Source organism: Barbus barbus (assembly GCF_936440315.1).
Source record: "Barbus barbus genome assembly, chromosome: 17".
Classification (NCBI taxonomy): domain Eukaryota; kingdom Metazoa; phylum Chordata; class Actinopteri; order Cypriniformes; family Cyprinidae; genus Barbus; species Barbus barbus.
This window is the reverse complement of record NC_136745.1, coordinates 23,139,041-23,150,907: the sequence shown is the minus strand read 5'-3', so window position 1 is coordinate 23,150,907 and position 11,867 is coordinate 23,139,041. Positions and strand designations below refer to the sequence as shown.

At 36.1% G+C, this 11,867-nt stretch overlaps 3 protein-coding genes across 3 annotated transcripts in view; 2 read left to right on the top strand and 1 right to left on the bottom strand.

The window, feature by feature from the left end:
* The first annotated feature begins 515 nt into the window (after positions 1-515).
* On the top strand, positions 516-4,820 carry mcts1 (MCTS1 re-initiation and release factor). Its single transcript, XM_079438808.1, has 6 exons — positions 516-699; positions 1,271-1,423; positions 1,503-1,600; positions 1,739-1,872; positions 2,496-2,563; positions 2,841-4,820. The coding sequence occupies exons 1-6, from the start codon at positions 689-691 to the stop codon at positions 2,920-2,922; spliced, it is 546 nt and encodes a 181-aa protein (XP_079294934.1). The 5' UTR covers positions 516-688; the 3' UTR covers positions 2,923-4,820.
* Positions 4,619-6,941, bottom strand: LOC306883506 (C1GALT1-specific chaperone 1-like). The gene is made up of 2 exons (XM_079438807.1): positions 6,720-6,941; positions 4,619-6,391 (listed from the first exon to the last, which is right to left on the bottom strand). The coding sequence occupies exon 2, from the start codon at positions 6,375-6,377 to the stop codon at positions 5,424-5,426; it is 954 nt and encodes a 317-aa protein (XP_079294933.1). The 5' UTR covers positions 6,378-6,391; positions 6,720-6,941; the 3' UTR covers positions 4,619-5,423.
* Positions 6,942-8,780: 1,839 nt separating this feature from the next.
* Positions 8,781-11,867, top strand: part of zdhhc9 (zDHHC palmitoyltransferase 9) — a 30,318-nt gene continuing 27,231 nt past the window's right edge. Inside the window, exon 1 of the mRNA XM_079438806.1 lies at positions 8,781-9,623. Within this exon, the coding sequence (XP_079294932.1) occupies positions 9,457-9,623 (167 nt within the window). The 5' untranslated portion in view covers positions 8,781-9,456. The remainder of the gene's footprint in view (positions 9,624-11,867) is intronic.

The following is an 11,867-nucleotide window of genomic DNA, read 5'->3' as shown; positions in this document are numbered from 1 at the left end:
TAACCAATAAGCATATAAAACATATGTTGTATTATATATTTTTCTAAGGTAGATATTAAAGTTGGCTCAGATTCTAATTTAAGACATTTCAGGCAAATTCATAGTTTCATGCACTTAATAAATTGAGTTTAGTACTGTAGTTTTCATAAAACGCATTCCTTTCTATTTTTATAAAAAAAAAATATCTTACAGAGAGGTTTGTTTATATATCATTCATCAAACATTTTATTCCTAAAAATATATGAACATGTTATTTTCCTTTTTGGCTCTTGACATTATTTTCTGAAGATGGAGTGATATAAAGAGATCCCTTTATCTAATTTTCGGATATCTGATTTGGAAATGTATGCAAATTGGTGCATATTTAATTAGATAACGTATTATTTGCATACTTAAACATTTCAGGGAAAAATTGTACATAGCATCATTTTGTCTGGCATACTGTACCATAGACATAATAAATTGTATTTATACTTATGTACTGTACGTCCAACCCTTGCCGTAAAATGTTTACCACTGTCGTAAATGTCGTAAACAGGAATCACCTGCGGTTGACGTGAAGCGTGGAGTTAGTTCATTAAATCTACTGAATGTTTAGTTTTGATTTTTTGGATCAAAAACGTAACAGTTACGAGCTGTAAGATCACACAGATAGGAGGACAAGGGTGACCGATAGCGACCTGCAAGGATGTTTAAAAAGTAAGCTTGAGCCGTTGTCAACCTTATAAATAGTAGCTAACACAACTTAGCATTGTTATAGAAATGCAGTGTTTCATTTACCTAGTCGCTTTGACATTTCCGTAGAAATAGAAGAAATGTTGCTTGGATACGCTTACCAGTTTCATATGATATTTTAACTTAATATCTGCCCTTAATTCTGCAACCGAGAGATCAACCTGCGTAGTTAGTTCACTGCTAACTTGCTCTGTCACAGCTGATTTATTTGGTTAACTGGAAATTATCCATCTGTATTCCTATGTGTTTAGTGTTTTTTACACTTACTTTTTGCCAAGATACTTCTGATATTTCTAACAGATGAAAAGCAAACTGCAAAAAAGACCGTGATTGCAAAGGATGTTTACATTAAACATTCAAGGACAGAAACTTGAGCAGTTTTGTAAACAATTGGTGGTATAGACCTTTATACTAGACCAGTTTCTTTCTTTTCCCATAGTTTGGCCCATAGTAAGATTACAGAGACCTGATGCTGTATCATCTGCAGGTATGAGCTATCAAATATGCTAATTCCTTTTTCTCTTTGTCGTCATAGGTTTGATGAAAAGGAAAATGTTTCTAACTGTATTCAACTGAAGACGTCTGTTATCAAGGGTATAAAGAATCAGCTGCTAGATCAGTTTCCCAACATTGATGATTGGCTCAACCAGATAATGCCCAAAAAGGACCCTGTCAAAATAGTGAGATGGTAAGAGTTGCACAATATGTAAAATCAGTACTAAAAGAGTAACTCATTTTACATCAGAGGTGTGATGTTTTGTTTCCAGTCATGAGCATATTGAAATCCTTACGGTAAATGGAGAGCTGCTCTTCTTCAGACAGAGAGAGGGACCCTTCTATCCCACCCTCAGACTTCTACACAAATGTAAGATGGCTTTCATTTTCATCAGTGAGATGCTTTCCCATCAGAAAATATTGCCTCAGGTTCCAGAAAAGTGCTTATAATCCCCAAGTTACACTTACTGTTAGACTAATGCCTGCTATTCACATGTTTGTTCTCCAGATCCCTTCATTCTTCCACACCAACAAGTAGATAAAGGAGCCATCAAATTTGTTCTGAGTGGAGCCAATATCATGTGCCCAGGCCTCACATCACCAGGAGCCAAACTCTACCCTGCTGAAACAGACAAAGTAGTTGTATCTTTCCAGCTGTTGTTTTATTTTGAGTAATTTTCTAAATATTTTCAGAAATATTTTTCTGCACTCGACAAATGAATCTTTGTTTTAAATGTAAAGGATTAGTTCATGTCTTTTGTCAATTCCAAAAAGAACACAAAAAACACCATACGACTATTGCTATGAAAAAAAACAGCAATTATTATTATTATAATTGTTCTGTTCATCATACAAAGGAATCATATGCTCTTTTAAAAGCCGTTTAATGAAAAATGTATACATTTGTGTATACATACAAGTTTTTAACAGCATGATGGTAAGTAAATAATGACCATAAATTAGTGCTATTTTATTATTATATTCTTTTATTAATATTTTAGCAATTTTAGTGCTTTGACTTAAAATTGTTTATTTAATAAACGAGTTTAAGTCGAAGCACTAAAATTGGTAAAACCGAATTAAAAATAAATAGAAATATGAAAAAAGAGCTTTATTCCAATTGCTGGAAACTACTTTTTAACAGTTTGAGTTAACGATAACATCACTGCCATAAATAATCATGTTTGAGTGAATAATTCATGTAATAGTTTTGATTGGTGTGCGTTGCATATCACAGGTTGTTGTCCTTAAGTATTTGTTTTCAGGCTATAATGGCAGAAGGGAAGCAGCATGCGCTCTGTGTGGGAGTCATGAAGATGTCTGCTGATGACATGTGAGTGTTTCTATGCATCCATACACTTTGAATAACCATTTGGCATTAAAATGGAAAAATACATAAAAAAAAAAAAAAAAAATCTATATAGTGGATATTATTAATTCCTCTATCCTCTAGAATGTATAAAGCTTGTTTTAGTAAATACATGAAATCCATATAAATCAGTAACCATCAGTTTAATATGTGATTATACAGTTTATTGGGTTTGGGAACACTAAAATGATTAAATTGCATTTCATTTGAAAATATTTTCTTGTCTCACTTCACTGAACAGAGAGAAAGTAAACAAAGGAATTGGAATCGAGAACGTTCACTATCTGAATGATGGACTGTGGCACATGAAGACGTATAAGTAATGATAGACGAGAGGATGTGGTGGAATCGTTTGGACCCATTATCACCAGGCTGCCCGTTTACTGTTTACATGAATGGACTCAACTGTGTACCATGTCGAAAGCTTTGAAAGCGACACCATTTTAATGCACAAATAAAACCTGCATTCAAGTCATTCCAAACTGAAATGGTCTCTTGCTGCAGTGAGAGCTATATAATGGCAACTTAAAGCCTGTTTAAACAGCAGTGTTTGTATGTGTATTTCTCAGTTGCCCAAGACAGAATCATGTGGTATTTGTTTAGATGAATTTGCTTATACACCACATGCCACCATATACTGTATATCATATGCAATTCTAGACCCTGTGGTTTTATAGTGTTGAATCCATTTTTTGTTTGCACTAAAGGCAGGAAACGTACATCTATGCCAACCAGTCAGTCCAACCAGCTCGTGAAAGACAAGCTCATCTCGGCATGTAAGGAAAATCCAATTCATTTTAAGGTAACTGTAATATAGGGAAAACCAGTGACCTCACATTGCATTCAAAATTATTTGTATTTTCTGGGAATCAAAACCAATAGTACAGGGTCTAAGTCTACATTTATTTGATCCTCTTGTCACTTTAATAGTTTCTTTATGATGCCACAGTTTTTAGTCAAGTCAGGCCAGAAATGACCATGAATTTATAATATTATTTTGTATCCATAAACTTATTTTATTTTTCACTTTGTTTATCTTACACTGTATTAATCAACACTAGAATTTATTTGAGTTTCTTTATTTATCAACAATAGAATATATTTAATCTCTATCATAAATCTACAATATCATAAAACTATAAACTCCTTTAATTTCCCTTTCGAGAATGAATACACTATTTTCCCATTATAGTAATCAGGCTTTGGAATCAAGAACAGCTGCAGTAGAATATGTTATCATCCTCAAATTAATACAAATTTCAAAGTCATAGTTTTGGAGTCCATTGGGGAAAAATCCAAATTGCTAAATATTGTGTTTTTTAGGTGTTGCGTTTTTAGGTGAACTCATCCATGTAAGTGGTGCAGCCAAGTATCTCAGCAACACCAAGGAGTCTTTTAAAACAGCAGAGACTCACGCTACATTATCATTCAACCACAAAGTTTGTAGAACTGACCATGAACCATTTGCCTTCTGGAAATATTGCTGATCTTGGGCTGTTAGAAAAATGATACAGCCACGCATGTTGTGATAGCAGTGCTGTATGGTGCAGATGCCTGCTTTGTTTTTGATAGAGAAGTTGGGAAGTAGAAGCTGCCTTTAATAAATTGAGTGGCATATCAGTAGGTGCAGAAATTGATCTGAGAATGGATGACAAACAGAAAACTGCAGTCCACAAATTCACCTGTAACAGATCTTGAACAATGGCTGAGAGAATGAGAGAGAATGAATCTCACGTTGTTAAAATGCTGCTCAGACGAATGAATGATTCTGGAGCAAAAGTAGAAGACAACTTCGATAACAAACTGATGGATCTGAAAGTAGGAGATTTGGTTAGCTACACGTTCACATCACTGGATTGGCTATCTGAGTCCTTCAACAATAGGGCAAATCAACGAGAACAGCTCCTGGTGTAATTTATAGCAAAAATCGAGTCAGATGAAAAGCTCCCGTCAAACCCAAACAAGATGAGATTTCTCCAATAGGACAGCTTTCCGAGTTTAATAAAGGACTACAAAACATCATTTTCATTATTTATTAAACCAACCTATCAGAAGTGTTACAAACCGTTGAAAAATCAAGTATCCAGAGAAATGAAGAGCATTTAATGATTTAATGCATATTCATTTGTTCACTGCACTGTATCATCTGTTGATAGCACTCTTTTATTTGTAACGTTTATTATTACTTAAAGCAGGTGAGATCAAGCATCCTGATGTTTACTAAATAAAAAGATTAATGAAATTAAAAAAGGTCACAAACCAGTGTATAATGAAGTACATCCGAATTATAGAAACAATATTTCGATATGTAAATAAATAGAACATTTTCTATGCGAAAGTAATTTTACAATTTCAAGTATATTAACCTTTCAAACCACATTAGTTTGATATTTTTAAGGGTGATATAGACAGTTTACTGTACAGAGGCCATGAAAATATCCTCTCCCCTCTGTACAACATACATCTAAAATACATTTTCATCAAAAGGTTCTTCATTTTCATTCCTAACCCCATATATGTGGCATTCATAAATCTAGTGTAATTTTTATTCAAAATACTATCAAGTGCACAAAATTATCCAATATTGTCCCGTCACGATTCACTTGTATGCAAACAATTATTCTTTTGCTTTTGCCAGAACGCATTTGTAGAAAAAGCATAGTGTACCCCCCCTTAACTTACACACCAGCACCAACGTTCAGAACGCATAATCACAAATAAAATGCATTCAGCACATCACAGCTGATACAGCCCTGCACCCAGTTATGATCAACATCTCAATTCTGTGACAGTAACAGTTCCAATACAGAAGCCATAAAGTCAATCAGTCATTATCAGAGTCTTTAGGAGGCAGAAATGTCAAGGAATCATGAAAATCGTGTCCATATGGCCGGAGTCTGTAGACACCGTACATCAAAACCTGAATTTGGCTCGGATTCATGTCAGCAAACGTGATGGCCATGTCAGAACAACAGGCCTCCACAATGTCGGCCGGGTTTTGGCCCATGCTGTCAGAAATCAAGGAGCTGACGCTCTTCTTGTTAAAAAGCTCTTTGCCTTGCGCATCCTCTCCATTTTCTGCAAACACCCCGCTGTATTTCAGACAGGTGGCGAGCTGCTTTTCTTCAGGCGTCTTCCACAAGGCATGTCCTCGCTCTGGGCATTTGTCCTCATCTTTGAACACCTCTATCAGCCGCCGCATTGTTTCATAGCTCAGCACGATCCCGCTGTCATACTCCACGTAATCCAGCTCTCCGGACTTTTCCGTGTGACCAATGTAAAACGGCTGGCTTGGATCTTTATCCAAAACCAAATACTTGAGGTTCTCTATAATTGCGAACGTGGTGGGCCGGGCCACGAAGAACCAGCGCAGGTCTCCAGCATTCTCGTAGGCGTGTTTGATGGCTTTGCGGAACCTAGCCCACTCATCCTTCTCCTGTAGGTCAACCGCATCTAAAGCTTTGGACGATTCGGATGTGTAGAACACAGATTTGTCGCAGTGTTTGCTCCAAGTGTCGTTGGCTGTCGCCCAGTGGACCAGGAGCTTTGGAGTGACCATGATGAGACAGTACACTTGAACCTGATGGACCAAGTCAGACATCTGAGACTCTGATAACTTCTGTAGCTCATCTTTGCTAACAGGTTTCAGATGATGGTGGAGATGCTGATGCCCTACTGGATGGGTTCCTGAATTAAAGGTCTCAAAGAAAGACATTACCAGGCAGAATATGCCCCCTAGGATCATGCCTTTCATAAATGAACCGCCCTCAGACATCATGCTCGACCGTAACCCTGTAATAGATCAAAATAAGAATAAAGATCATGATTAAAACACTGCAATGGCAGTTCGTGCTCTAAATGACATTTGTTCAGCAATAACAACAAAAAATACTATAGAGAATATGAGATACGATGTACGTTGCGATAATAACTTTATACATTTGTTCCTGGTGACAATACAAAGCTATTTTACAAAGCAGTTAGTCAGATTTGCAGTATACTTCTACCTCAGAAAGAGAAAATTTAACTATTGGCTACATTTGACTGCAAAAACCTATTAAACAGTTGACCAAAACTACACAATCCAATAAATGTGTTATAAAAAGTTATAATCTGATACCTTTCAATAACGCAGAATACTGCTCGGATTTAGACGCTACACCGTCGCATTCAGTTCCGTACACACAACCGGAAACCAGCAAAAAATGTAGTATCTGTTCTGGAGTCAGTTTTACCTGCCTTACATCTAATTCATTTGGACGGAATAAGGTAAGAAAGCTGGTTGCAGTCCAGCGCTAGTACTGACTTCTAGAACACGGATGTTTAGGCGGATGTTGAATTCCCGCGAAAGGCACTGTGGGAAATGCTGTTCGTTTGTGTTGTCTCGCTGTGACGAAGACGATGATAAAAACTACAAAACTTCGATTTCTTCTGAATAGGCAAAGGCGGAAATTATTTTTCTGCTTTAAAGTTTTTCAGATTGTATAACAACTTTTATGTTAATACAAAAAATATATATTTACAAAAAATACGTATCTACAAAAAAATTCTAAAAGATAAAAGGAGAGGAAGAATGACAAAAAACCAAGGTATGATAAAATCAAGTAAATAACTAAACATTTCACATTCTTTCCTGTTTTCAAGAGGAAAGAATAAATTAATTTATTAGCCTAATTGAAAAATAAAACAGACAAATAAATAATGTTTACTTCGTTTACACTTGTAGTTAAATGTTAAATAATAGCCTACATAAAAAGAAGACTTTTCAAATTGAAAAACAGACTAATACAATGTAATTCATGTAAAATGTTATATTATATACATTAACCACCTTTTTAAACTGCAATTTTTAAATTGCATTTAAAAAGCATGTTTCTCAATATTTGCCAAAACACATTTCTTCATTGTTTTGTCCTTTGTAAGAGAAGTTATTCTTGATCCAAATTTTGAAATCAAAAAGAATTACTCTATAGTGTAATGGGGTCTATTTCCTCCTATAAAATGAAAATGGTTGGGCTAATGTTTATGGAGCCACTGGAAAATGAAGCTATGCGAACACAGAGATAGTTTATTAATACAAACATTTATTTCTATATTAATCATACGCAGCTCATATTAAAGATCATCAATGTAGAAAGAAGCTTTTTGGAACCAGATTACAGAATCTACCAGCAGAGGCCAGGCCAAGGGGTCAAGAAGATTTGATTGGTTAGCATGACTCCTGCATTAGCCCCTAATAGCAGATGCCATTAATATCTACTCCATCTGGTTCAAAATAAACATCTGTCTCCACTGACAGTCTTTGAAAATGAGCCATGTGTTCTGACAAAATATTTTTCTACTTGCCCTCTTTGTTCAATAGTGGGTTTGTGTAATTTGTATAGAAAGCACAAGTCTGCCACTTGCTTGTTAATATCGGTCTGTTCTTGTATTTTCCTTGTATTATACCAAACCTGTCACCTCTTATTGCTTTTTATAAAAACAGAGTCTTTCTCTCGCACTTGATGCTAATCAATAGCTTTCTTATTTATAGAAATAATCTTTGCTATAGCTCATACAATATTTCCTGCTGTCTCTAATGAACTCCTACTCATAAACTGGCTGAACTCCATCTCTCACAAACTAAGTTTTAATGCTGAATATGCGCTTACAGCATTTTACATATTTACAAGATCACACACACAATACAAAGGCTTTCTTTTTTGCGCAAGATCATAAAATACTTATGCAGCTGTCAATGGTGCATATACAACCAAACAAAGCATCTTTCGTTTCTCACCTTCCATTTAATTTCCTGAATACCTGTAATTAGTCAAAATAGGTTTTATTATTTTCTTTGAAGGAAGAGAGAAAAATGAAATGCTGAAACCATTTAGAAGCACACTATTAAACAACAATTTTTAGCACAATCTTACACAGGACAATAAATATACATACATTAGACAAAGTAAACATATATAACATCAAGAGACAATGTAAAAATCAAAAAGCTAATGCAATAATAATGGCTGGAATAGGCCTATGAAGTATGAAGTATCCTGAAAATAAAGGATCAAAAGTAACAATATTTCACTCTGAATGATTGCCTTAATGATGGGTTGGATATTATTATTAGAAGACTAAATTCCTTTGTTCCCTGTACAGTGAGACACTGGCCCTTTAAGAAGAGACATTTCAATCTAGGCGTGTTTCCTGCTCCCGAAGAGAATCCAGCCCTGCTTGCATCCTACGACAAGGAATTGTAGGAAAGATTATCTGACACATTACTCAAATAATTGCTGTATAATCGGCATAGATCACAAAAGGCTTTACCTAAATTGATTTCTTATCCTTTTAAGCGAAAAGGGAGGATAATCCTCTCGGGATAGACGCTTTTAACCAAGCTAACCAATGCCAGTCGGTCAAGGTCCACTCTCTCTCCAGATGTGCGTTTAGCTTGTATACACCTTTATTTCAGGTCAGCCTCGCTTTCTCACTCGAAATCTGTGCACGTTTCGAAGGGAATCACTTTCAGATTGTGGCAGTATGGGAAATCTTCGCTTTTGGATGAGGATTTTGCTTTTTAGCATTTGATTGGGACTTTAACCATGGATTAAGTACAGAAGAGCAGATATGTAGAGCGACAGACTGATGGTTTTAAGAAACACTGAAGATCCGTGAGGAAGCACGGGAAGAATCCGACAAACAAATCGTGCACGTGAAGGAAGAATTGCATTTTTGCAAAGAAGCTCCTGTATTTTTTGTCGCTGATAACACTTTCATCTTTCGTTAGTCCTAAATTAATCATTTAGTGGACACGGTTGTGGTTTATTTCAGGTTAAGTTGACAAAAGACAGTCTGCTTGTACCTTCGCTACCATGTCGGCGGTGATGATAACGCGGAAGGTTACTCGAAAATGGGAGAAATTACCTGGGAAAAACACCTTCTGCTGCGATGGACGAGTTATGATGGCTCGGCAGAAAGGAGTATTTTACCTGACCCTATTTCTCATCATTGGAACCTGCTCTCTGTTCTTCGCCTTTGAGTAAGTGCATGCCATTGGTGATTATTAGACGCTAGAGACCCGAGCTGCGATGTCAGTGTGCACAGCTTCGTGGATTTGCATTGTAGATGGCCTTCGTTTAATGCCGTTGCATGAATGAAATAGTATCTTATAAGCAGTCAAAACATATTACAGCCACATGGCAACAAATGCAACGATAAAAAGTGTGTGAAATATTGAGGAAGCGCTCCTGAGGTCTTGAAGTAAAAGCACGCCTTTTCTTGTGCCTTGTGTTTTCATATGACAGTAGAAATGAATCGGTCTTTTGAGTCAGATCTTATCAATGAATTGTTTGGAGTCTGAACGACTCCTTTGCGAACTGAATCGCTCTCAGCAGTTCTTGAGTCGAGTATTTAAACCGAGAAAACTCTTTACAATTTGATCGTATGGCAGTTTTAGCAATCCACTGTTTTAATAAGTAACATTTCATTAACACGTGCCAAAATATGTAAATAAATTGTTTTGTGGAATGAAACCTAAATTTAGATTCTAAATTGATCATAACAAAATACTGAACTGGGCAACAATAAACAACCTCATTAACAAAACGTAATAAACAGAAGTGTCTTTGTCAGAGTACATGGCATTGAACCGATTCATTGAAGTGAACTGTTCAAATGAATCATTTAGTAGAAATGAACTCAGACTTTCCATCACTGACAGTCATAATTAACTGGTGATGACATATGACAAACAAATTCTCCAGAAGAACAGGAACAACTAAGATATCCTGAAGGACCAACTTTTTTTTTTTTTTTTTTGTGAGGTGGGGTGTGTGTGCGTGTGTGGGGTGGGGCCCACGGCCCACCCCACACACGCACACACACCCCACCTCACAAAAAAAAAAAACACCGTGGGGGGGTGTTTGGGGCTACAAAAATATGTAATTGGTTAGTTTTACCATCTAAGACACTAGGGTTTTATTAAGGAGAGCTATAAACTATAGAGCTTTAAACCTGTAGATCACCCAACATGAACCTAAAACAACTTAGTAACCTACTAAAAAAGATGTGTGTGTGTGTGTGTGTGTATAATATATATATATATATATATATATATATATATATATGATACAATTATATTAAGATTAATGGCAGATTTTCAAACTGTGTGAGATCATTGGCCTGTTGATGGATAGGAATGAGCTGTCGTCTTTGTTATTGAAACATGTTTTCACAATAGCAGATTGCAGTCCATGTTGATAAAACTGGATGTGCTGCATATTGGATATGAGCTCTGCTGGGTGAATATGAGCTCCCTTGTGTGGACTTTGACGTCTGTGGTCTGTGTTTCCTGAGACTTGAGTGTTGTGCCCTGCCCATATCAAGGATCCTCCATCAGGCCTGTTCGTCAGCAAAAGGAAACGATTCTGTCCCTCCCTAGTCAGAAACTCTGTGTGGAGCTGCTGGCTCCTGTAGGGTTTCACTGCACGCCATGTTCATATCGCTGTTACTGATAATTAGTCCTCTCGAGGCGGACATATTAGCATAGAGACTGGGCTAAGTGCAAATGTGCGATTCCAAATTGTTTCTTACATGGCAAGCTAATAGATAAACTGGGATTTATTTATTTATTGGACTGGACTGTGCACAGTTCTTTCTAAAGATTTTTGTCTTCTAAGAGCATGTATCCCACCTCCCTCTGCTGTGTGTGTGCGTCAAAGTAGACCGTAAAAAATAGTGCTGATCCTGCATTCACTATAGCCAAGGGTTTGTCGATCCACCATTGGCTGAAAGGAAGAACCACTTGCTATTGGCCTCATATCTTCAACTTAAAGGTGAAGTGTGGGATTCAATGTAAATAAAAGATTATATTAGTAGCCTTTTATTTTTAAATTCTACAATAGTATTTATTAATGTCGAAATTAGCTTTTATTGTTTATTTTTAATATGACATTTTTTGTTTCTATTTGTTGCCAAGGCAACATCTCTAATTTTTGTAAAGATTTAAAAAAGATTAAAATAATAATAATTTCTTTAACAAGAACAACACTGCAAAATCTCAAATCCCAGCATAATATGCAGAAAAACTACAACTAAGCCATTTGTAGACTGACAGTTTTTGCAGTTCTGTTTGGTATGTTAGTGATGCAGACCTACACCCTTCACCATTATAATACTTCATCATCTTACTAAAATGGTTCTACACCAGTGAAACTGTTACATAGCTGCACTTTGTGTTGACAGTCATCAGAGTCCACTCATTCTTTCACTTTAGAAGTATGTG

What these genes read in the sequence shown, in the direction of transcription:
- mcts1 (XM_079438808.1), top strand. An exon ending in CCTGTCAAAATAGTGAGATG is followed by an intron (nt 1,424 to 1,502) that starts GTAAGAGTTGCA and finishes TTTTGTTTCCAG; the next exon opens with TCATGAGCATATTGAAATCC. An exon ending in CTGAAACAGACAAAGTAGTT is followed by an intron (nt 1,873 to 2,495) that starts GTATCTTTCCAG and finishes ATTTGTTTTCAG; the next exon opens with GCTATAATGGCAGAAGGGAA.
- LOC306883506 (XM_079438807.1), bottom strand. Translation starts at nt 6,377, where the DNA reads ATGATGTCTGAGGGCGGTTCATTTATGAAAGGCATGATCCTAGGGGGC.